The 23,295-nt window shown below is 39.8% G+C and overlaps 1 protein-coding gene across 6 annotated transcripts in view; it reads right to left on the bottom strand.

Moving 5' to 3' along the window:
* The window catches only part of LOC108044208 (nuclear factor 1 C-type), a 64,001-nt gene extending 48,283 nt beyond the window's left edge, over nucleotides 1-15,718 (bottom strand). The window contains exons 1-3 of one of the 6 annotated variants that reach the window (XM_017123117.2): nucleotides 15,273-15,718; nucleotides 14,918-15,194; nucleotides 6,882-7,035 (exon numbers count right to left, since the gene is read on the bottom strand). In XM_017123117.2, coding sequence (XP_016978606.1) covers nucleotides 6,882-6,962 — 81 coding nt within the window. In that variant the 5' untranslated portion in view covers nucleotides 6,963-7,035; nucleotides 14,918-15,194; nucleotides 15,273-15,718. Of the gene's footprint in view, nucleotides 1-6,881; nucleotides 7,036-14,917 lie in introns of all 6 variants that reach the window. The other 5 variants (XM_017123118.2, XM_017123121.2, XM_017123119.2 and 2 more) reach the window with 5 other exon arrangements.
* Nucleotides 15,719-23,295: the final 7,577 nt, after the last annotated feature.

Genomic DNA, 23,295 nt, shown 5'->3' with positions numbered 1-23,295 from the left:
CAAGCTCCTAAGGAAGAGCGTTAAGTGGCGCTGGGATACTGAAGAACAGGCTGCCTTCGACACACTTAAAGGACGTCTCACGAGTGCCCCCACCCTGGCCTGCCCAAACTTTGACCAACGATTCACGGTCCAGACAGATGCGAGTGACGTCGGATTGGGAGCAATATTGACTCAGGAGATGGATGGAACGGAAAGGGTAATCGCCTACATAAGCCGTCGGCTAGAGAAAGCTGAGGAAAATTATACCACGACCGAAAAGGAGTGTTTGGCGATCGTATGGGCCATCCGGAAGTGGCGCTGCTATCTCGAAGGATACGAGTTCACCATCATCACGGATCATCTAGCATTAAAATGGCTGAATTCAATTGAAAGTCCATCCGGACGGGTAGCCCGATGGGCCCTTGAATTACAACAGTTTCGATACTCGGTCAAGTACCGGAGGGGCTGTCAAAACGTCGTGGCGGACGCCCTGTCCCGCCAACCCCTAGCGGTATTACAGTGTACAGAAACAGACAAGGAAGAATGTGAATGGTGGACACGGAAAAGGGAGCAGATCTTGGGAAGCCCGGAGAATTTCCCTGACTTTACCTATGAGAACGGAGAACTATATCGTCGTCTAGGGACCCGACCAGACGACGCCGATTTCGTGCCATGGAAGCTGTGCGTACCTCAACACCACCGGAGACGAGTACTGGCAGAGTGTCACGATGCACCAACGGCAGGACACCTTGGCATACGGAAGACGATCCTACGAGTCGCTTCGAAGTACTACTGGCCAGGGATGTATCGAGATGTGAAAAGGTATGTGCAAAACTGTCAAACCTGTCAAAGGTTCAAGTCTGACCAACAGAAGCCGGCGGGACGGATGCTGTCTCGTAGAATAGAGGAACCCTGTTCGACATGGTGTGCCGACTTTGTGGGACCTTTGCCGAAATCGAAGTCAGGAAACACAATGTTGTTGGTTTTTTTCGATGCGTTTGCCAAATGGGTTGAGCTCATCCCACTCAAGAGGGCCACCACCGCGACCCTAATCAAAGCATTCCGCGAACGTATTCTTGGACACTTCGGGGTCCCACGCACGTTCGTGTGTGACAACGGCACGCAGTTTACAAGCCGCGCCTTCAAAGAATATATGCGGGAACTAGGATGTGAGTTACAATATACGGCGCCCTACTCGCCACACGAGAATCCTACGGAGCGTGCAAACCGCACTGTCAAAACCATGATCGCGCAATTCATCGAAGGTGAACAATCAAGCTGGGACAACCTTCTGCCGGAGATGACACTGGCAGTCAACTCTAGTATCTCCGATACTACAAACTTCAGCCCCATTTTCCTGATGCAAGGTCGAGAACCAAGGATGCCCAAGGCGCTATACGAGGAGAAGACACGAGGGAACGGGAACACCCCAGAAGATTTCACGATCAAAGCGGCCAAGATGAAGGAAATATTCGAGGTTGTAAAAATTAATGCGGAGCGGGCGAGTGCCGACCAGATGCGCCACTATAACCTGAGAAGACGTGAATGGCGCCCCGCCTTGGGCTCGCTCGTGTTAGTAAAACAGCACCAACTGTCCAGAGGAGTCGACGGCTTCGCGGCGAAATTGGCGCCGAAATATGACGGCCCATTCCGGGTACTTAAGTTTATATCGCCGAACATCGTACGGATCCAGAGGCCCGGGGAACGTAAAAGGAAAGTGGCCAACATTGCAGAGCTGAGAGAATTCCGGGACGATGAGACAGGGGAGGGCGAAGAAGTAACGTAAGGTATCATTAACTAACATCAAGTATCTTAAGATTGTAATTAGATATAAGGCGTTTATTGTAAGCTGCACCAGTAGGCAGGGAAATCTTAGGGTCAGTTATATAAAGTAAGTTATCTACCCACTACAGATACTATGGAAGAAGGAGAGTCAGACTCCACTCAAGAGTGGACCGGCGAAGATGGCGAGATGGACGACGGTGGTTTCGAACCTGAAGAAGTTCCTGTCGACCTCACCCTGGCGGACACGGAAGATAGCGACGAGGAGGCGGTGACGGGAGCAGAAAGGGACAACCTATCGTACTCGAGCGAGCTACCAGACGAGTCAACCCGGGGCACCTCCATTGGTAGTACATCCCCCGGGGCACGTCCCCACGGTACGCTCTCCACGGCACATCTCCGGGTACGCGTCTCCACGGTACGCATCTCCCCGGTATGCGTCCCCACGCTACGCGTCTTCCCAGCATGCGTCGCCCCACTACGTGCCCGGGTACGAATATAACCCACACTGGGCAACGGAAGAACCACCTCCCTCGACGTACAGGCCTTTCCCTCGCGGACGGTGTCAGTCCCCTCATCCAGCATCCTTTGCCAACCTGGGGGGGCATATGTATGAGCCCCGACACGACCACTATTCGCCTACCAGAGGTCGCTCACGTGACCCAAGACGAGGGCAAGGTGTATACCAGCGGACAACCGAGGCAACTGTGGACCGATATAGCGAAGTTCAAGAGTCCGAAGAGGAGGAGGATGAAGACAGCGAGTGGACTGCCAGCTTCATTAGGGAACGGGAGGATTACCACTGGGCGACAATCCCTGGGGGATATCGGGTCACCCAAGTCCGGCAGGTGACGATGGACATAATTCCACCTCTAGGACAAGGCCCCGCGTTCCGGTTTGAAGCAAACTGCGGCAGAACTCGTGCACCCCCACTGGCCGCACGAGCGGCATGGAGCGAAGGATGCCGCAATGAGAACACCCAGGTGGCCCGGGAGCCCACGCCCCCACCCCAGGAGGTAGACGACGATACCAGGCAGAGTCGCGAAGACAGGCGAAGCACAGGACAGTCGATAAATGATGGGCAAGATGTCGCTGAGGGAACTGGAACCGCACGACGCCGCCGGATACGCCCGCGGAAGTACTGCACCTGGGACTCCATCCCGTCCGAGGAAGAACAAGAGGATGATCAACCGCTCCTACGGCGTAGATACGCTGAGTCGTCCGGGGACGAGTGGGAAGTTTCCCAAGATACCAGCTTCCCGACTCTGAGTCTCCGGCGACGCAACTCTAGGGCCACGACGATTGAGCCCGAAGAACCCCAAGCTATACCGGAGGCAGAACCCGGAACAGGGGCCGGAGTAGAGGACCTAGACGTGATCGATTTCGGCCTGGGACTAGAAGGCGACGAAGAGGGTTATGGGGTAGAGGAGTTGCTGCAGGACATCGAGGCGCTAGAGCGAGCCGCAACCGAGACCTCTCGACAGACGCTGTTGGAAGCACCAGAGACCTGGAGGGTCTACACGCCCGGCCGTATGCTCCCGGAGGAGCTAGTGAACGAATTGACCAGATTCGTGCCACAAGGACCAAAGAGGGATCGCTTCACCCGAGAAATCGACGGAGGCGTGTATCGAGTGACACGGAATGTCGATGCTGAAGGGAAAACGGCTCTGACCGTAGTCCTTCGTCCTCCCAAGTAAGGGGGGGGGTGTGACGGCGATTCCGATGCCGCCACAATTATTCCCGATCCCCACGGAGGGGAGGAGGAAATATGCGTATTTTTATTATTAATATTATTGTTATTCCTTTGATTTTTTAGCTTTAAGAGAAAAACAATGAATTAATAATTAGCATAATAAGCCTAGGCAAAAACAAACATAAGTACATTATTTAATAAGTGGAAAAGAGAGGGGAGAGCGGGGAAGAGAGGAGAGCGGGGAAGAGAGGCGAAACCGGGAACAACTCCTACGCAGTTGCCTAAGGAATTCACCCCAAAAAGAGCATGAGAGAGGAGTAAATTGAACGACCTGAACGGAGTGCAAAGCCCACCTCAGCGACTGCGCGGTCGACGACAACGGAGAGCGAGAAGGAATATCGAAAAGCGAGCTGGGCAGAGTAGAGTAGTTGCTGTTGCCAAAAGGAGAAAGGGAGTCGCGAAATTGAACTTCACCACTGCGACTGCGTGGTAAGAAGATGGTGAGATCGGAGAGGCCAAGGGCACGAGAACAAAATTAAAAAGAACGCAAGGGACTGACACGCGAACATCGAAGCCGGATAGTCGTACTTGGAGAAAACGAGATAAGTCGCAATTAGGCAGACCACGTGGTTTTAGTCGGTAAGCAAAACGGTACAGTCGTGCAGAATTTTACTGGTGCAGCGAGAAACGCGATTAGATCGTAAAATTGTAGAACGAAGATTGGTGAACTCATGTGAACAAGACGAATAGGCGAAAGAAGCCAACAGTGAATAAAGACTAAATTAATAAATTATAATTTCGACAACGTGTGTATATTCTTTTTCCTGACCTTCGACCCGCTTCAATTAAGCCCGTTGAATAAATAATTTAATTATAACAAGTGATAATAACCCTAACCTGAGAATCGATCAAACGTAACGGAACCGTAACCCCGACGCGTAATTAACTAACATATCGGCCGTTAATAGGGTAGTATCGTAGTTATTATTAAAGCCCTGGGTCCGCCCGAGTTTTATCTTAGTTATTATTAAAGCCCTGGGTCCGCCCGAGTTTTACCGTACTTAGTAATAAAACCCTGGGTCTGCCCGAGTTTTGCCGTAGTTATTATTAAAGCCCTGGGTTCGCCCGAGTTTTACCGTAGTTATTATTAAAGCCCTGGGTCTGCCCGAGTTTTACCGTAGTTATTATTAAAGCCCTGGGTCCGCCCGAGTTTTACTGTAGTTATTACTAAAGCCCTGGGTCCGCCCGAGTTTTACCGTAGTTGTTATTAAAGCCCTGGGTCCGCCCGAGTTTTATCGTAGTACTTATTAAAAACCTGAGTCCGCCCGAATTACATCGTAGTAATTATTAAAAATCCAAGGGGGCTACCCAAGTTTTACTCTAACCAAACCCTGCCTCGACCAAATTTATGGTAGCCACCGATAAAGCATATCACTGACATAGGTTCCTACGATAACTATTTACTAAGTCCTGGGTCTGCCCGGGCTAAGTAACCAGTCTTAGGTACAGCCACGTACCTTTTGTCGCGGTTTCTTCTCCTAATTATAAGGACCACGCCTAAAAACTCACCCGATTAACCCACATCGTCCACTGTAAATTTATAAATAGTTTGTGGAGGCCCTAGCCAACCCCTGAGCATATCCTGGCTGGGAAAACATCCTTACAAGAAGTGCAACTTAAAAATTTTTTAACATCTAACATACATGTAGAAAAACAAGAATAATATAATAACAAGAAAGGAAAGCTAACTTCGGGTGGAGCCGAAGTTGATATACCCTTGCAGAATATTCTATAAATTATATTCTCCAAAATTATTCATATGATGCATTCTTAATACTTATAAAAATAGTCTATCCAATCCTAATATGAAATTTTGTAGGTCGGATTGATTGGCCAAAAATAAAACCCATAGAAAATCCCAACTTCCCAACTTTACAAACACCAAAGCTATGGCATTTCCGATCAATCAGTTATATGGCGGCTATAGGATATAGTCGTCATAGCCAAAAATAAAACCCATAGCAAATCCCAACTTCCTAACTTTAAAACAAGAGAGAACGCTATAGTCGGGTGCCCCGACTATCAGATACCCGTTACTCAGGTAAAGGGAGTGCGAGGGAGATGGAGATAGAAACTTTAATCACGCATAACTTTTTAACGAATGGTCCGATTTGAAAAATTTCTTCTACATTTCGATAGGTATTGATAAACACAATAAAACTGCATTTTTACTTTTCCGAAATATTTAAATTTTTAAAATCGTATTTAAGCGATTGTGGGCGTTAAAGGGGGCGTGGCACCTTTTTGAAACAAACTTGCGCTGCGTAGGAACTCCTAAAATCTACATGCAAAATGCCAATCTTCTAGCTTTTATAGTTTCCGAGATCTCCGCGTTCATACGGACAGACAGACAAACAGACGGACAGACAGACGGACAGACGGAGAGACAGACAGACGGACATGGCTAGATCGACTCGGCTAGTGATCCTGAACAAGAATATATATACTTTATAGGGTCGGAAACGCTTCCTTCTAGCTGTTACATACTTTTGCACGAATACAATATACCCTTTTACTCTACGAGTAACGGGTATAAAAAAACACTAAAGTTATGGCTTTTCCGATCGTTCAGTTATATGGCAGCTATATGATATAGTGGCCCGATCCAGCTCGTTCCGACTTATATACTACCTGCAATAGAAAGACAACTTTTGGGAAAGTTTCAAGCAGATAGCTGTAAAACTGAGGGACTAGTTTGCGTAGAAACGGACGGACAGACGGACGGACAGACGGACATGGCTAGATCGACTCTCCTGGTGATGCTGATCAAGAATATATATACTTTATAGGGTCGGAAATGTCTCCTTCACTGCGTTGCAAACTTTTGACTGAAATTATAATACCCTCTGCAAGGGTATAAAAATTCATAAGTCAAACATATAAAATAGTTGGATCCTAAAATGTTTCCTGTCTTTAATAGCACTAATTTAATATATATATATTGAAGGAAATATGAGTATAACATTGACAAGATGCAACTTATAGACAAAAATTGAGCAATTTTGATAATCACATACATTAAAATATTTTTTGCACAAGGAAATAAATGATTAAGCTTAATTAAAAAGCATTGTATTTTAATTACATTTATATTTCGTTTTTAATTTTTTATGAGAAAATTATATGCTCATTTCTTTCTTCATCATCCAGACTTATTTTTGTACCTGAGGATAAAATTAGTATATTCCGATTAGTTTACTCTAGTAATACATTAAAAGGAAAATGGGTAATATACATATATGTAAGCAGAATTATCATCATTTAAAACTTATCTGTTCTACAAAATTATTAATTTCCCGAGTATTGTTTTAAACAACAATATCAATGACATAAATACGTAAACATTTGAAAAGTTACGATGCTTTACCTGTCCCGACGATGAAGTTTGCAAATAAGAAGAAACGTCCGTCTCGATCATACAGCCTCTTAAAGTATCTGGTATAAACATACCTTAGGTATTGGTTTGCTCATTGAATTTGTTATTATAGCTTTGAATCCATCGAAAAAGATCTAAAACAGAACTTGAAAAATAAAAACAGCGTGTTGAAAACAAACATTATAACTTTGATAAGTCACAAACGTATTTCAAATTTATTTAAAATTGTATAATACTCTAAAGAACCGTATAACTTTATGATTATAAATTAATCTAGATTCAATTCAGGAGAATAGGGTAATTTAAAGCAGTTACATTATAAATTCCTCAAATTTTTATAAATTAAAATCGCACTTTAAAAATCTTTAGTGTTAGCGACAAACTTAATTTTATTATTTTTCGAGTATTATAGTTGTATTATAGTATACAGTTGTATAATTAAATCGTCCGATCAGAACTTTGATAAGTAAATAAGTATCGTCATATTCCCAAAAAAAAGTATAGAATCTAGACTTTTTAAAGTTTTTGAAAAATAGGTGCCAAAAACATAAGTAAAACTGTACATCTCCGTTTGTATTAATCCGATTGGCTTATTTTCTTATGAATTCATATTTTGTAATATCCCATTTTTAAAATATTTTTTTTTAAATCACGATTTTTTAATTTCTTAAATACAAAAAACAGTTACAGTATAGTATTACAAACATTTTTATGCTGACCCAAACAACAAAAATGATGTAAAAACTTTCTAGGTAGGGGTCACTGGTTGCGAAACACCCTGGCAATAGTTCAATAGGCAATTTTCAAGCACACATATGAAACCACATGGGATGTTTGGCAAAAAAAATAGGATAACCTAGAAGCAAGACCACCGGGTTGCAGGTGTTGTATGGCCGATGTGACCAAGTAAACAAAGTGGCTTATGCACGGCTCGCGTACTTTGGCGTCCTTAAAAAGAATTGGTCCTGCATAATCGTAACCAGTGCTAACAAATGTGAATCCTTGGGTTACAATCAAGATCAATAGGATCGGCAGCCATCAGACCCCTCGACGCATAGTTAGCTGGATTTGACTTGGAGTATGGTATCGAGATTTCAAAAGTTCTGTTTCCAACAAATCTTTTTAATTGAGTAGTTGCATATGATAACCAGGGGAAAACTTTTGATGAGTCGCAAAGTTCCAGGCGCCACTGCCACTAAATATACTGAAATGGAGCCATCCTTATTTGAGTAGTTGTATACCGCATTAGAGTAAACCTTGGTTGATGTGCTTAAAAATGTGAAGTTAAATGTTGTTCGCTTCGTTAGCAACAGAGCGAGGTAATTGAATTTGTTGAAGATTATCTAAATCGGATCGCCATTTTAGCCAATATTTACCAGTTTGCTCGGAATTTGATCATCACAATACAGATTAAAAAGCCACAGCCTTTAAAATAGTATTTTGAATAAGATAACAATGAGTCCAAAAGTGTTAAAGGATCAAATATACTTGACACGTCTGACACGACTTGTCTTTTTGTGCAATCGGGGTTTGCAGCTAGAACCACATTGTAAGTTAATGTGTCCTTTCCAGGAAGCCAGTGAACCCCAAGAACCTTAACCGGCGACGTATGAGTTGATTTTGCAGAGACGTCGATGTCGTTCATATGTATGCATGGGGTATTGGATAAGCACTTACCGAGCTTAACTCGTTCCTGTTCTGTAGTAGCTTATCTGGCCCAGTAAAAACTTTATCCACACAAAAATCTTTTTTTTTTTTTTTTGTATTTTAGCAGCATTTGGGTATTCTTCTTGGTGATCAACAACCAGTTGTTCAAAGGCGTGAACTGCAATTGTAATGTATTGTATTGTATTGTATTTTAGCATCCTCTCTCCAGACGATTTTTTGAAAGTTTCAATTTTCTTTAATGACCTGTATTTGCCGTTTACAATGCCTGCCGAGAATCCGTATTTTTACACGCTAAAGCGAAGGCACACAGCAAATATATTGCACACTATACTAGGTGCTGTTTTGGAGACGCGGAATAATCTGTCAAAAATTACTGCCAGTTGACTGTACTATTTTCGTCTCGCGTTACTTCTTTCATGTGTCTGAGGTTAATGTATTGCCGCATAATAAATATGTCCTGCCTGCGCAGTTGCTCGTTTTGCGTGAACGTCGCGTGACTTCAAATTCAGGATTTGAACTTTTGAATGGAAGTTTCACTATGACAAGATGCGAGATGCGACGTTCGGATACAGTCGAGAATTCGACGTCCGTGTCCAATGAGAGTAAGGATGCGACGTTGCCTCCCTTAGCGTTTTTAACATAACGCTCTTAACTTAACGCTTCTTGGGCCAAATGGCTTGTTGTAACCGGAGTGTCCCGATGCACGTTTGTGTTTCGCTCGTCCTCTTCTATTTGGGCGAGAGTCCCAAGTGTATGGAGTTGGTAGTTGTGAGGTCCCTTGCATTGCTTACATAATAATTTGGACTTAAACCTGCTGACCCCATGACCAGGTTTCCCATTCACAAGAAATTGCCTTTGTAAGCCAGATATATTTAAAAACTGCTGGCAGCAATTCAAAAGTGAGCTGTAAAAGTTTATTTGGTGTTGAGTTTCACAAACCATTGGTTTTTGCGTATTGCTTTTGCTACTGTCCTTAACCTTAACCATCGATTGTGATTGTTTCAAGTGAAGAAATTTCTGTATATTTGAAAAATGCTGATTTTTATGAAATGAGCTCTTATAATTGTCTTGAAAGGCTGGCCACTCTGTGTAGCTTCCAAAGAACCGCATGATTTGATTTCGCTCTGTGTAGAAATAGCAGATACCGTTTGTGAATTCGCTGTGACTAAGTCACCCTTATCAACCAATTGCATGTTTGATGAGCTGCTAGTTATAGTTGTTTTGGTTGTATGGTATCAAAAATCTTTTTTCTTCCGTCTTCGAATTTTCAGTGTAGGGTTTTAAGTCATATTTACAGGCTTGCAGTTCTACATATTGAATTGACCTATTAAAAAGTTATATTATCCTTTGCTTTATTGAAGGTCAATACCAAAGCAGAACGTCAATTTTCCTAAGTCTTTCTGCTAAGCTGTCGAGCTTCTTGTGCCGTATGTAGTCTTTCTTAATTCGCATAGCTTCTTAGGACGATACTGCTGCTTCTCCTTCGAAGTGTGTATTGATTGGAATCACGTGAAACATTTTGGTAAAGATCTTCATTAATATCGGAGATATTAGGGTAAGAGATTTTGGTAAACGCTGTTAAAGTCAAATTTATGAGCCCGAGTTTCACGGTAAAACTATTAACACGTGTTTTGTGCGCATTCAGGAAAAATGTTTTATTGTAGTCGATGCCATGTCGATTGGTGAACCCTTCAGGGACTATTCCAGCTTTATTAAGTCAGGATACATTAGTAGTATAACGACAGAACTCCACCTACGTTAAAACCAATGAACTTTGGCAACTCACAATTGCCAAAAAAGCTTATCTGATCGTAACATTGGGGTGTTTCTGATGCTTTGCTTCCATCCCCGTAGATAGCTGATGAGTCTGAGGTGACGTACAGACGAAACTAGCCCCAGGGAGTGTAAGTGTGATGAAAGTTAAGTGGAATAAATCGTTGTGTTATAGAAGAAATTAAAATCTAACCAACGTAATGACCTCGAGTAATTCAATAACACTACAAGTATAACATATAAATTTATTAAAACGTCGATCAACCAACATAATGGCTATAATACGTTGGGTATAACGAGAAATAGATAACATGATTACATAATAGGATGGATCCAATAGCAATCCAATAAATGTTATAATTCGGGTAGGTCATAGTTTACATTGAAAGATGTAAATGGGAGTGTGTCACAGTTTTTTTGAAATAATTAACAGGGCATTAGTCAGTGGATTGAGTGACTGCGGAATGGAGTCAGAAGATGCGAGTATCAGTAAAATCAGTGGAGTAAGTAAGGAAATGCTTTTGCTATGGGGACGAGTCTCAATTCGACACCAAGTGCTTTAGATACGACCAGTCAGGACACAGTGCAACTCAGTGCAAGGTCGAGATGATAGCTAAACAGGAAGAAACAACAAACTTAGTACAGATGGAAAGCGGGCGAACACGACAAGCACTTTTATGTTGTCGGGATTGAAGTTAAAGTTAAAGATTTCTTTAATTAACGGTATTTTAGCAAGCTCGTGAATGGATATGCGGTTATAACGAAGCCGTTTTCAGATTTGCTGAGGAAAGATGTTTGTGTTTAAAGAGTTTCACCAAGTTGCAAGGTATCAAGGCATGGTTGATTAGAAATTCAGTTTAAAAACTGTATAATCCAAATTAACTACGGAAATACTCACGGATGCCTCTAAGATAGGGTTTGGAAGAAGACAGTCAACTACGAGATAGAAATCAGATCAGGAACAAAGATGTTTCCTATTGGCAGAGAGTGTGATTCACAAGTTAAATGAAGCCTAGATGGCAGTTGAGTGGTCCAGAAAAGTTAAAATTTTATTGTTTAAAAACCCTGACCGAGAGTTAATAGTAGTCCCGAAAAAATTGCTCATAAGGCCATTTTTCGGCTAAGAAAACGTGAGAAATGCATAAATCCTATTCCATTCAAAAGCTGAGGGATAAAGTATCCAGAGTAGTAGGCAGTTGTGTGGAGTGTATTAACGCAACAATGTAAAAACAAGAAGATTATTTAAATCCTATCGATAAGGGCAATAAGCCCTTAGTCACATATTACATAGATCACGTGGGACCGAGGGAGATCGCTAAAAAATGGTTTAATCACATCTTAGTTGTCGTAGATGCATTTTCCAAATGCATCTGATTGTATTCGACCCACACTACAGAACTCGAAGATGTGCTTAATAGCTTGCAGTAACTTTTAGTAATCCGTTCATGATAGTATCGGATCGGGATATTGCGTTAGCCTCGCCATTATTTAAGAAATACTGCAACAAACCAAAAATTCAGCATTTGTTAATCTCTATAGGATTACCTCGTAGTAATGGGCAAGTCCAAAGAATGCATTAAATCGTGGGGCCAATGTTATCAAAGATGAGCCTAGTAAATCCAGGAAATTTGTACAAACTGTGGGTAAAGTATAGCAATTGATCAACAATATCGAGCCCAGGAGCACAAAAGTAAATCCGTTTAAGCTGTTAACATGTGTTGATATGGGTGTGCTGATAGCACTGTGGCACAGTCTTTGATAAAAGAGTTAGCCTAAGAGCGTGAAACTTTACGCAATAAGGCCAGGGAAAATATTGAAGCCTTACAGAAGGCAATACTTTGATTCAAAGAAAAAGGACGAAAAGCTCTACAACGTGAACTATTTAGCTTTGAAATGTCATGAAATTCTCACTGGATAATCGATAAAGATAACGCACCAGTCGACATATAGATGGCGCTATATTCAAAAAGACATGTTTACTTTGGATCGCACCTTGTATATATGGTAAGTATAATATAATATTATTAATACTAAAAATTTCTTTCCTTACATGTTGAGAAGATAATATCAACAAAAAGTCTTGCAAATGAAACGTAATAATGCGCTTCATTGGTTTAAAAATTGCAGACTATTTAGAAATACCTTTATAATTTTAGATATCAGACTTCCTACACTTTTTATGGACTGGAATAAAAACTCTTAACAGACTGTAGACAAAATAAAAAGCTTAAGAATTCGCACAAGACTTAGCCACACGCCCAGGGAGTCCACCCGGCCATTCGTTGCAATATATCGGCGTAGTCTCGAAATTGTGCAGTGGCGCCTCCATACCCATGAAATGGTTAGTAGTTTTGTTAAAGGTAGTAAAGTTGTAAAGGCAAATAACGCAGACATACACTGGCGAATTTGTTTGACAAATTGTGAATAGAAAATTAACAGAAGGATCATGTCAACGGATTTTAACGATGGCTATTTGATATTTCTGTTTCCATACCCCCACATTTTGCCTGTTACATTGCTGGTTCATTCTAAACACAATTTTTGAACTCAATTAAAAATTCTTCTGATATTATGGCTTATTTATCTATACGAAAGTTATTCATAAATTAAGCTTGTGGGAGCATTGCCATCCGCTGTCGAGTTTGTTCTCGCGAACGCAGACAAGATGTAATCCTTTCCGATTTATATTCTACTATACTACTTTAGTACTAGAACCCTTTTGAAAAGTTTCATTCCAAAAGGTTTAAAACTAAGAGACTAAGAGAAAAGGACGGCTACACGGACATATGTAGCTATAGTCTAGCTTGTCAAGAGTATATATTCGTTATTGGGTCGGAAATGTATTCCTTATTACAGGGGTATACAAATTACTCAGAGTCATAATAATTTAATAGAGTCCTTAGGTGACTTTTGCTTTGCAGCTTTAATAATACACATATTTTAGCTATATATCGCAAAACTACTACTTCTCCGAGTAGTAGGACTTTTTAATGACAAAAAGAATATAAATTTTTCTTGCCGCTAATATGCTATAATTTTCTATTGCCTACCACAAGTGTAAAAAAGCGAGAGCCCATCAGAAGAGGATGGCCCAAAATGGCAAGATATCGGAGATGTAAAACAAGAACGGAAAGCTAACTTCGGGCGGAGCCGAAGTTGATATACCCTTGCAGAATATTCTGTAAATTATATTCTCCAAAATTATTCATATGATGCATTCTTAATACTCATAAAAAATCCCAACTTCCTAACGTTAAAAACACCAAAGTAATGGCATTTCCAATCGTTCAGTTATATGGCAGCTATAGGATATAGTCGGCCGATCCTTATGAAACTTGGAAGGTCGGATAGATTGGCCAAAAATAAAATCCATAGAAAATCCCAACTTCCTAACTTTACAAACACCAAAGTTATGGCATTTCCGATCAATCAGTTATATGGCAGCTATAGGATATAGTCGACAGATCCCTATGAAATTTGGTAGGTCGGATTGATTGGCAAAATATAAAACCCATAAAAAATCCCAACTTCCTAACTTTAAACATACCAAAGTTATGGCCTTTCCGATCGTTCAGTTATATGGCAGCTATAGGATATAGTCGGCCGATCCAGCTCGTTCCGACTTATAAAGACAGTTTTTGGGAAAGTTTCAAGCAGATATCTTTAAAACTGAGGGACTAGTTTGCGTAGGAACGGACAGACGGACGGACATACGGACAGACGGACATGGCTAGATCGACTCTCCTGGTGATGCTGATCAAGAATATATATACTTTATAGGGTCGGAAATGTCTCCTTCACTGCGTTGCGAACTTTTGACTGAAATTAAACTATTAAACTATTTGAATTAAACGTATCTAATTTGTTGGACATAGGACAGGGAAGGCGTTTTTCGGTGATAAGGCTCTTGTACGCCCAATAAAGTATATTGATAAGAATAGGAAAGTCAATCTAGCCATTACATAAAAACTTAAATACAGTCAAAAACCAAATAAATAAAATTGCCAAGGTCCTATGACAGCTTTGGAATACAAGCCTAGTTGTAGGCACCCTGTGAGTATCTTATAAAGCTTCCATAGGAACGATCGAAAAAATCTTCTGAAAGTCGACATTTAAGCATAAACGCATATAAATTGACATATAAAATATTTATTTTTTTAACAGCTGCAAGGGTATATAATAAGGGCAACGTTGGCTTTCTTTCTTCTTTTTTCTTTAATATTAATTAATATAATATAATAAATCATTACATTTGAATTTTGGGATAAAAGATTTAACGGGAATTTTTTGACAAAATGACCAATAAAACTAGAATGCACTTTTATGGATGGTGTTTTTTTAGTAAAAATAATATTTGATTTTATTTTCGATTTGAAAACAAATGTCCCCATAAGTCAAATTACTGTTACACTCTGATTAAGTTGTTCACACAATAGGGCTATAAATACCTAACATTTTCTTATTCTCAATTATTGGTAAGAGGGAAACTAATAATTATTAGAAAATATTTAAGATAATTAAATTTGGCTGACACAAAGGTTATTATTTTTATTTATCCTCGTTGCATTGCTATAAATGATACTTACGTATGTCTCGTTTGTTTCCCTTTTAATTTATTTTAAGCTGGTTCCTTGATGTTTATCAGTATCGAGTGCCTATCCTGAGACCTATGCTCAGTATAACAGTCTATTTTTTAGGAACGATCGGTCCAAATTTACTAATACATTTTATATGTAAATTAAACTTATTTTTGAATTGTAGATTAACATATTTTTGTCTTACAAATAGATGTACAATTGTTTATAATTGAAACAACTTATACATCAACAGAAATCTGTTAACTTTAATACATACACAGGAGCACTATATAGAATTTTTAGAAGCGATCAAATTTGTTTTCAAAAGATAAATGGTTAACAAAAGATTTAAATCTTGTATTACCAAATATATAAGCAATTTCACCCGCATAAAATTACACAATCAAAACTTATACATGCGCGAACATATATTTATGCATATTTTTGGATATTCTCTTTCTTTTGAACTTTCAAACTTAGTATTTAATATATTTCATTCCCGTATGCAACGAGATGGCGGTTTTAGATTATGTCAAAAATCCAATTTTATATTTGTAATACATTCATGTACACATATCAAGAAAATTCGTAACACATTGAAGAGTAGCTGCGTTATGCAAAACGAGTACCTATAGACTAAATTTAAAATTGGCAAATCGCAGATGACTCCGTGGATTTGTGTTCTCATCAACTGTTAGTCTCTTTGAGAGTCTTATGTATGTACATGAACCCAAATTAATCAACAAATACATAAGCAAGCCAAAGGGCCCGAACGAGTAACCGTTCTAAAAATGGATTCTCCTGCTCTTAGCAAACTGCAACTCAATGAAAGAGCTCATTGATATTCCTAGTGCGCATGTGACAAGAAAGTACAGTATAGGTTCACGTGCAAGTACCATCTATCAAACACTGTACGATATTGACGCATAGCAATTAGCTGTTATTTAAAAGAGAAGGACTTTTAATTTTAATATTTTTTGACAGTTTCAATACGAAAATAAATTAGAACACCATTTCGGTTCCAATTTTGATACCGTTACGACACCTAAACGACTCGTACTCAGATCGACAAACAAGTCCACTAAAACTTTAATCTTTCCAGTATGACCAAAATTTCGAGAGTTCATCCGAACTGAGCGTACTACGGTCTTACTGTCAATCAGCTGGGTTTGTTGACAGCAGGTAAAATTTAAATATCGTATTTGCGGGAAATAGCCTATAAACGATATTAACTACATGGCAAGACAAGTCTGCCGCTGAACAAAGAAAAAACAATACAATTTAAATTTAACAGTTGTTTTCTTTAATTTACTGATAATTATTTGCTAATTTAAAGTTCATAGCTCCACTTTTATTGTGTTTTTTCGTAAATATTTGACCTATGAAATATTTGCTCTGACAATAGGCACCCCAGATAGTATTAATCTTACTTTGTCCTCACATGTCAACTCCTACAGTCGACTTTTGCGGTGTTTTTTTTATTTTTTCTCTTTATTTTTTAAAATGTTCAGTGAGAAGCATACGCCAAAAGATTAAATTTTTTAATGTTTTCGCTAGGGTTCACTAAAAGTTCATTTCAGGTGGTTGGCAAGCGAAGTGATTTTCTGGTATTTTTTTTCGTCAATGTGAGTACCGAGGTGAAAAAACCTGACGAAAAGTGAACGCCAGCTTTTTGCCTCTCGCTCTCTCTCATGACTGTCGAACAGTTTTCGTCGATCTGAGTACTAGGCTTTACGATAAATTAAATCTTAAAAGATTTTTGATTGAATGTGTTAATAAATTTTATATATTTTACATTTTTAATTAAAAATTATTTTTGTTTGGAAATAAAACAATATTAGCGTGAGTTGTAAATGAACTAAGATAATATGATTTTACGGTTTTAAATCTGATAGATTACAATTATTTTACCTTTTTTATCAGATTTTTAAACACCTGAGTACATTTTATGAAGAAATTTCTTAACTATAAAACAAATGGAATGTTTCATCGTGCTTAAAAATATACAGCAATTCAAACATTTTTGCACAATAAAGTAAGGTTACATAAGCCTAGTACTCAGATCGACAAAAACTGTCCGCCAGTCATGAGAGAGAGCGAGAGGCAACAGCTGGCGTTCACTTTGCGTCAACTTTTTGTTCAAGCCTAGTATCCAGATCGACGAAAACCGAACGCCAGTCATGAGAGAGAGCGAGAGGCAAACAGCTGGCGTTCACTTTTCGTCGGGCCTTTTTTTCACGTCGGTCCCCTGATCGACGAAAAAAATACCAGAAAATTCCATAGCGTTGCCAGTCTGCGGAAATTAACTTTGGGTGAACCCTATCGGAAAAGATTAAAAAATTTAATCTTTTGGCGTGCGCTTCTCACTGAACATTATAAGAAATGGAAGGAAAAAGTCAAAAAACTCACAAAAGTCGATTGCAGGTGTTTACATGTGAGGACAAAATAACATTAATACTACCTGAGGTGCCTCTTGTCAGAGCAAAATGTTTTTTAGGTCCAGAATGTACGAAAAAACACAATAAAAGTCCAGCTATGAAGTGTAAATTAGCAAATAATTATCATAAAATTAAAAAAAAACAACTGTTAAATTTAAATTGTATTGTTTTTTAATTTCTTTGTACATCGGCAGACTTGTCTTGCCAAGGTATTTGATAATATCTTTTAAAGGCTCTTTCCTGCAAATATGATATTTGAATTTTAACTGCTTGTCAACAAATCCAGCTGATTGACAGTACGACCGTAGCACGCTTAAATATGATGAACTCTCGAAATGTTGGTCACACTGGTTGGTCATTCTTTTAAGCGGTTGTGTGAATACCGTATAACGGTACGTTTCTAAGCGATACTTATCGGAACTTTTTTCGCGCGACCCTAAAATCTTGGCGCGAAACAATTTAAAATATTAATATTATTATGACTATTAGTCAGTGGATAATAAAGTTGCTTGAAAATATAGCGCTTTTGCGTCGCCGATATTTGCAATTAATAATCCTAGTTCATGCCAAATATGTACTCTTCCTTATCCCGTTAGAATTTTTGGTTTCAGACGTTCCAGTGACCGGAAATCTCATGCACCGTTGAAAAGTAGCGGTGCTTAACAAACACTGTTTAGTTTATTTAGATGATATTATAATTTTATCCACATCCCTTTCGAACATTTAAATTCATTACAACTATTTTTTTTCCAAACTTGCAGAAGCCAATTTAAAATTGCAGTTAGACAAATGTGAATTTTTAAAAAAAGAAGCTAGCTTTCTTGGTCACATCGTAACCCCTATGTTTATGTATTTTATATTTAGATGTTGGTTTAAATTCATTACAATTAGTTTTTTCCAAACTTGCAGAAGTCAATTTTAAATTAAAGCCATAGTTTCATATCCAATTCCAACACAAGTAAAACTCGACTACATAGAAGCATTCAAAAAACTTAAAGCTTTAGTAATCAGAGAACCAATTTTTCACTTTCCCGATTTAAAAGAAATGCACTTTAACCACAGAGGCCAGTAATATAGGGCATGCTTTCTCAAAATTGTTATCCTATATTTAGCAAAACACTTAATTAATTGAACACGAAATAAATTACAGTGCTATCGGAAAGGAATTACTCGCCATAGCTTGGGCCACTAAAACTTTTCGATATTATTTGCTAGGACAACATTTTGCTAGTGAATATCAATCTCTCACGCCCTCTTCCCATATAGTCCGTTCGAAACGGTTGGGATTTTTGACAAATGTGAAACTCCGATTCCCACAGAGCACATCCACTATCCAATAACAGCTGATCTGAACAGCACAACATTTAAAATGAACACAACAGCACTATAAATTATACTTCGTAACAGACTTCAAGTGATCTACGCGCATAAACAAAGTTTGCTTCCTTTCTTGTATATACAAAATTTAGAAAACAAGCAATAAATAATGCAGAATCACAAAAAGAAATAGAACCAGCAAAAAACCAGATGCCTGCATTGTACTCTGAAATGCCAGGCTAAGCAAATGCAACTGTTTTTAAGAGAGGAAAGTGACATATTCACAAATTCAGTTATGTACCAAGAAATAAGAGTATGCAGTTTACGCTTAACCAATGTAAACAATCAACATCAGTAGTTGATGCCGCTCTTCAATAACATAAACCATTCTTGCAATCACTAAGAGCACTCTTACTCTCAAATTATTTTATACTATCAATATACCAAGAAGGCGATCTCGCTCCAAAACTTATGTAAGCAAAGGGAGCACAAGTAAGATTTTTGTCACAAGAGTTTAGTCTTCGCTTTTTTGTTCACCTTAGCGTTGTCCTTAGTCAATTGATGGGGCATTAGTTCGACTCAATTAATAAATGATGTATTGTCTTATATACAAGATAAAACGTATGCTAGAGACATTTCATCTTTCAAGATAACTGTCTCAGGCGAGCTTTTTGAAGCCATATGCTCTGGCGACTTTTGGCTGGATAATATGGTTGTAAAAGAGTTGGAAGCTGAGATAAAGTAGAAGGTCCCGTTGGAGTAAAAACTCAGAATGGTTTTATATATGCGGACTTTATTAGACAAGGAGAGTTTATTTAAATTCGCCAGGACATGCGTGCAGCCTTCGAAAGTACAGTGTGCTTGATCATCGTTGTGTGCTTTTGAAAAGTGAGTCCTCTATCCAAGATCACCCCAAGGTACTTATAGTGGGTCTCATGTCGAAGTACATAGACGAGCATAGAAATTCCTGAGCAATTCAGTGGTCTTTTTGTGAATGTAACACAAGCACATTTGCTGCAGTTTACGCCTTTATTCTATTCGGAAGTCCTCTTTTCAAATCGTGTCACGTACTCCTGTAGACCCAAGATTGCAATATCCATGCTTGCACTCCTGACCAAAATTCTGCGATCAGCATGTTATTGTCGTCAACTTCCGTACAGCCCCAGGAATGTGGCATATCTGAGGTATACAGTGAGTACAATGTCGAGCCTAGGACATTGCCTTGAGGTCCACCAGCTGCAATAAGACGTTTTGACGACTTTTCACCATCGACAACTACACTAAATTTCCTATTCGATAGGAAGCTTTGAAAGAGGAGAAATAGCTGTGGTGTAAGAAGGATCTTTAGCTTGCTGAGGCGATCGTCGTACCATAACCTGTCGAAGGCTTGTTGGATGTCCATTAACACAGCAACTGTGTACATTTTATTCTCCATAGCCTCCAGAGAGAAGTTGACCACGCGATTCAGCTGTTCAGGTGTGCCTTGACTTTTACGAAAACCAAACTGCCATTTTGGAATAGCTCTACTCACGCTTTCTAGTTTAAGGATACGATCCAGCAACTCTTTCTATCATTTTTCCCAGCGCTGGGAGAAGACTGATTGGCCTGTAAGCATCTACTTCGGTGGGCGGCTTTCCAGGTTTGGGAATCATCGTTATGACGTCAGATTTGCATGCACTTGGGTAGTTGCTCACCCTTAAAACGCTGTTAAACAGCAAGACTATGAACAGAAGAGCTTTTTTGGGAAGAATTTTGAGGGTCTTGTTATCTAGAAGGTCCTTGCCTTGAGCTTCAGGGTTACAGGGCTTGTGGGAAGAGCCATTTGAAAACGTCTTTCAAGGCACATTTAATAAATTTTCTTCTGGTCTTGTACTGCGGTATGTCACTCAGTGTGGCAACAACCGGCAAATGATCCGAGGACAGCTCGTATTTTATTTCTGTGGAAAGTTTATTCAGAGGAATTCCATTTACGACAAGAAAGTCCAGAGCTGTTGGCGTTAGTCTGATGTTAGAAGCAAAAAAGGTAGACTCGCCAGTAGCTAGAATTTGGAGACGCTTTCCTCGGCAGTATGACCTTAAATTGTCCCTCCATTGATGTTCGGGCCCAAGAGAGGCCCATAACTGGTTGATGTCATATTTTGTCCAGGGCTCGCTGGGAGGAAGATATATTGAAGCTATTTTAAGGAAACCGCCATTTGTTGTAACATCAAGGCTAGCAAGCAGTAAATCAGTTCGTGTTGTAGGCTCATTTTGAGTATGGAGAATGATGGCCTTGATGAGGATAACAAAAAACACCTTTAGCGGTGTTACTAGGGTGATTTGCATAGTATTGGTCATAACCATATGGGTATCTGTAATGAGCATCGTTACATGATTAGTTTGTAAAGTTGATCTAATCATGCATTGATATCAAAGATTGCCTTCTCTATAGAGGACAGATTTCTGTTGGGATTGTAGTTTTCCCCGGGTATATGTGAGAAGATCTGCCCAGCTGTAGCGCTGGTGCTGCTCTGAGAGTTCTTTCTTGCCATATCTGCATAGAGACATGGCTGACATGGAAGTTAGCTGTCCGTGCTGGCTTTCATTTGATCTACTGTAGCTTGTGTTGCCTAGTTTTTCTCCTGGTTTTATTTTTTTTTTACTTATTTTCATTCTGACTTTGCATCCTTTAACACTGGCAGGGTGATTTTCTCCACAGTTTGCACACATAAATTGTTTGCTGAGCTGCGACTCACAAAATTTGGAGTTAGTACGATGGTCTCCTGCACACAAAGCAACAATTTTGAGTGTGACCAAAATTTTGGCATTTAAAGCATTGTACAAGATCCTGATTACGGGTAGCCTTCTCCACTATGACCCTGTGCCTTCCAATTTGTTTAATTTTTAGCGACTCGGCGACATTCGCAGTCATTTTGAGATTGACATAGAAAAGATTTTTCCTAGCAGTATCGTTAGTAGCTTCTTCGTCATCATTAGCGACAGCTGAGTTACCGCGCCATCCATGCATCCTTGGGCAGTAAATATTCGATACGACAAAGCCCTTGTCCGTAAAACAACGCTCTATTTCCTCTTTAGGGAGTGTTGAGTGTATATTCCTTAGTACCAGCTTGATTGGTTTGTCCTCACCGAGCTGATGATGCCAGAACTCGCTATTTAAGGCAGTTAAGCTACGAACCACCTTCCGGAATGCCTCAGCAATGTCAAAAATTCCGAATTTAGACGTACGTATGTCACAACTATAAGCAAATATGATTTCAAAAAGTGTTCTTTCAAGAGTGAGAATATTATTTACCTTAGGTACACATATTGGTGGAGGTTTCGTATTGGTCGATTTAGAATGGTTAGAACTTTGTCCTTGATGAGCATTAATTCCGGAGCTGTGTTCATTGGGCTCAAATGTCTTCTCGTTTACATCCATTTTGATTTACTACCATTTGTTGCGTTGATAATATTTCCTTTACTTTTCTTTACTTTTGCTGCCTCTTTACTCAGATCGGAAGGGGTCCGTTTCCTGCGACGAGAAGTACTAGGTGATTGAAAGGAGCACCCCAAAACAGGTGCTTCTGGAATATTGTCAGTTCCTGGATAGGTGGAAATTTCTGCAGAGGTAACAGGTGTGTTACTTGTAGAAACTGCAACGTGTAAGTGGTTGCACAACAATCATGTATAGCTGTAACTGTGTTAGTTACGGGTGTGGAAGAGCTAGTTATAACTGCATCTGCTGTTTTTAGTTGAAGGGCCAAATCGCTTGCAACTTTGGCTCGTAGTTCCGCTGGGCTTTGACCAGCTCTCTCGCAGAAGGATAAGAAGGTGTGCTGCTATCCATTTCCGATTAGGAAAAGAATAGAAATCAAAAACATAGTCTTTAAAGTCTTAACTTGCTGTCTCACGCCGGGCAGTGCGAGCAAGCGAGAGGCAAGACCCAGCCGAATAGGCTCGTTCACAGTAACAACAGAAAGTTGGTAGAATTCAGCGAAAATAATAGAGACACCGGAGGGCGGTGTCTAAAATTAGATTGTGCGCAGATAAGAGATCACTCTCTGGTTGCTGATAAACACGAACGTCCGAAACAATTGCATAAACTCAAAATAAAACAAGAGAGAACGCTATAGTCGGGTGCCCCGACTATCAGATACCCGTTACTCAGGTAAAGGGAGTGCGAGGGAGATGGAGATAGAAACTTTGATCACGCATAACTTTTTAACGAATGGTCCGATTTGAAAAATTTCTTCTACATTTCGATAGGTATTGATAAACACAATAAAACTGCATTTTTACTTTTCCGAAATATTTAAATTTTTAAAATCGTATATTAGCGATTGTGGGCGTTAAAGGGGGCGTGGCACCTTTTTGAAACAAACTTGCGCTGCGTAGGAACTCCTAAAATCTACATGCAAAATGCCAATCTTCTAGCTTTTATAGTTTCCGAGATCTCAGCGTTCATACGGACAGACAGACAGACGGACAGACAGACGGACAGACGGACAGACGGACATGGCTAGATCGACTCGGCTAGTGACCCTGATCAAGAATATATATACTTTATAGGGTCGGAAACGCTTCCTTCTACCTGTTACATACTTTTGCACGAATACAATATACCCTTTTACTCTACGAGTAACGGGTATAATC

The sequence above is a fragment of the Drosophila rhopaloa genome, unplaced genomic scaffold (assembly GCF_018152115.1).
Source record: "Drosophila rhopaloa isolate 14029-0021.01 unplaced genomic scaffold, ASM1815211v1 contig_203, whole genome shotgun sequence".
Classification (NCBI taxonomy): Eukaryota; Metazoa; Arthropoda; class Insecta; order Diptera; family Drosophilidae; genus Drosophila; species Drosophila rhopaloa.
The sequence above is the reverse complement of the archived record's forward strand: the minus strand, read 5'-3'. Positions and strand labels throughout refer to the sequence as shown.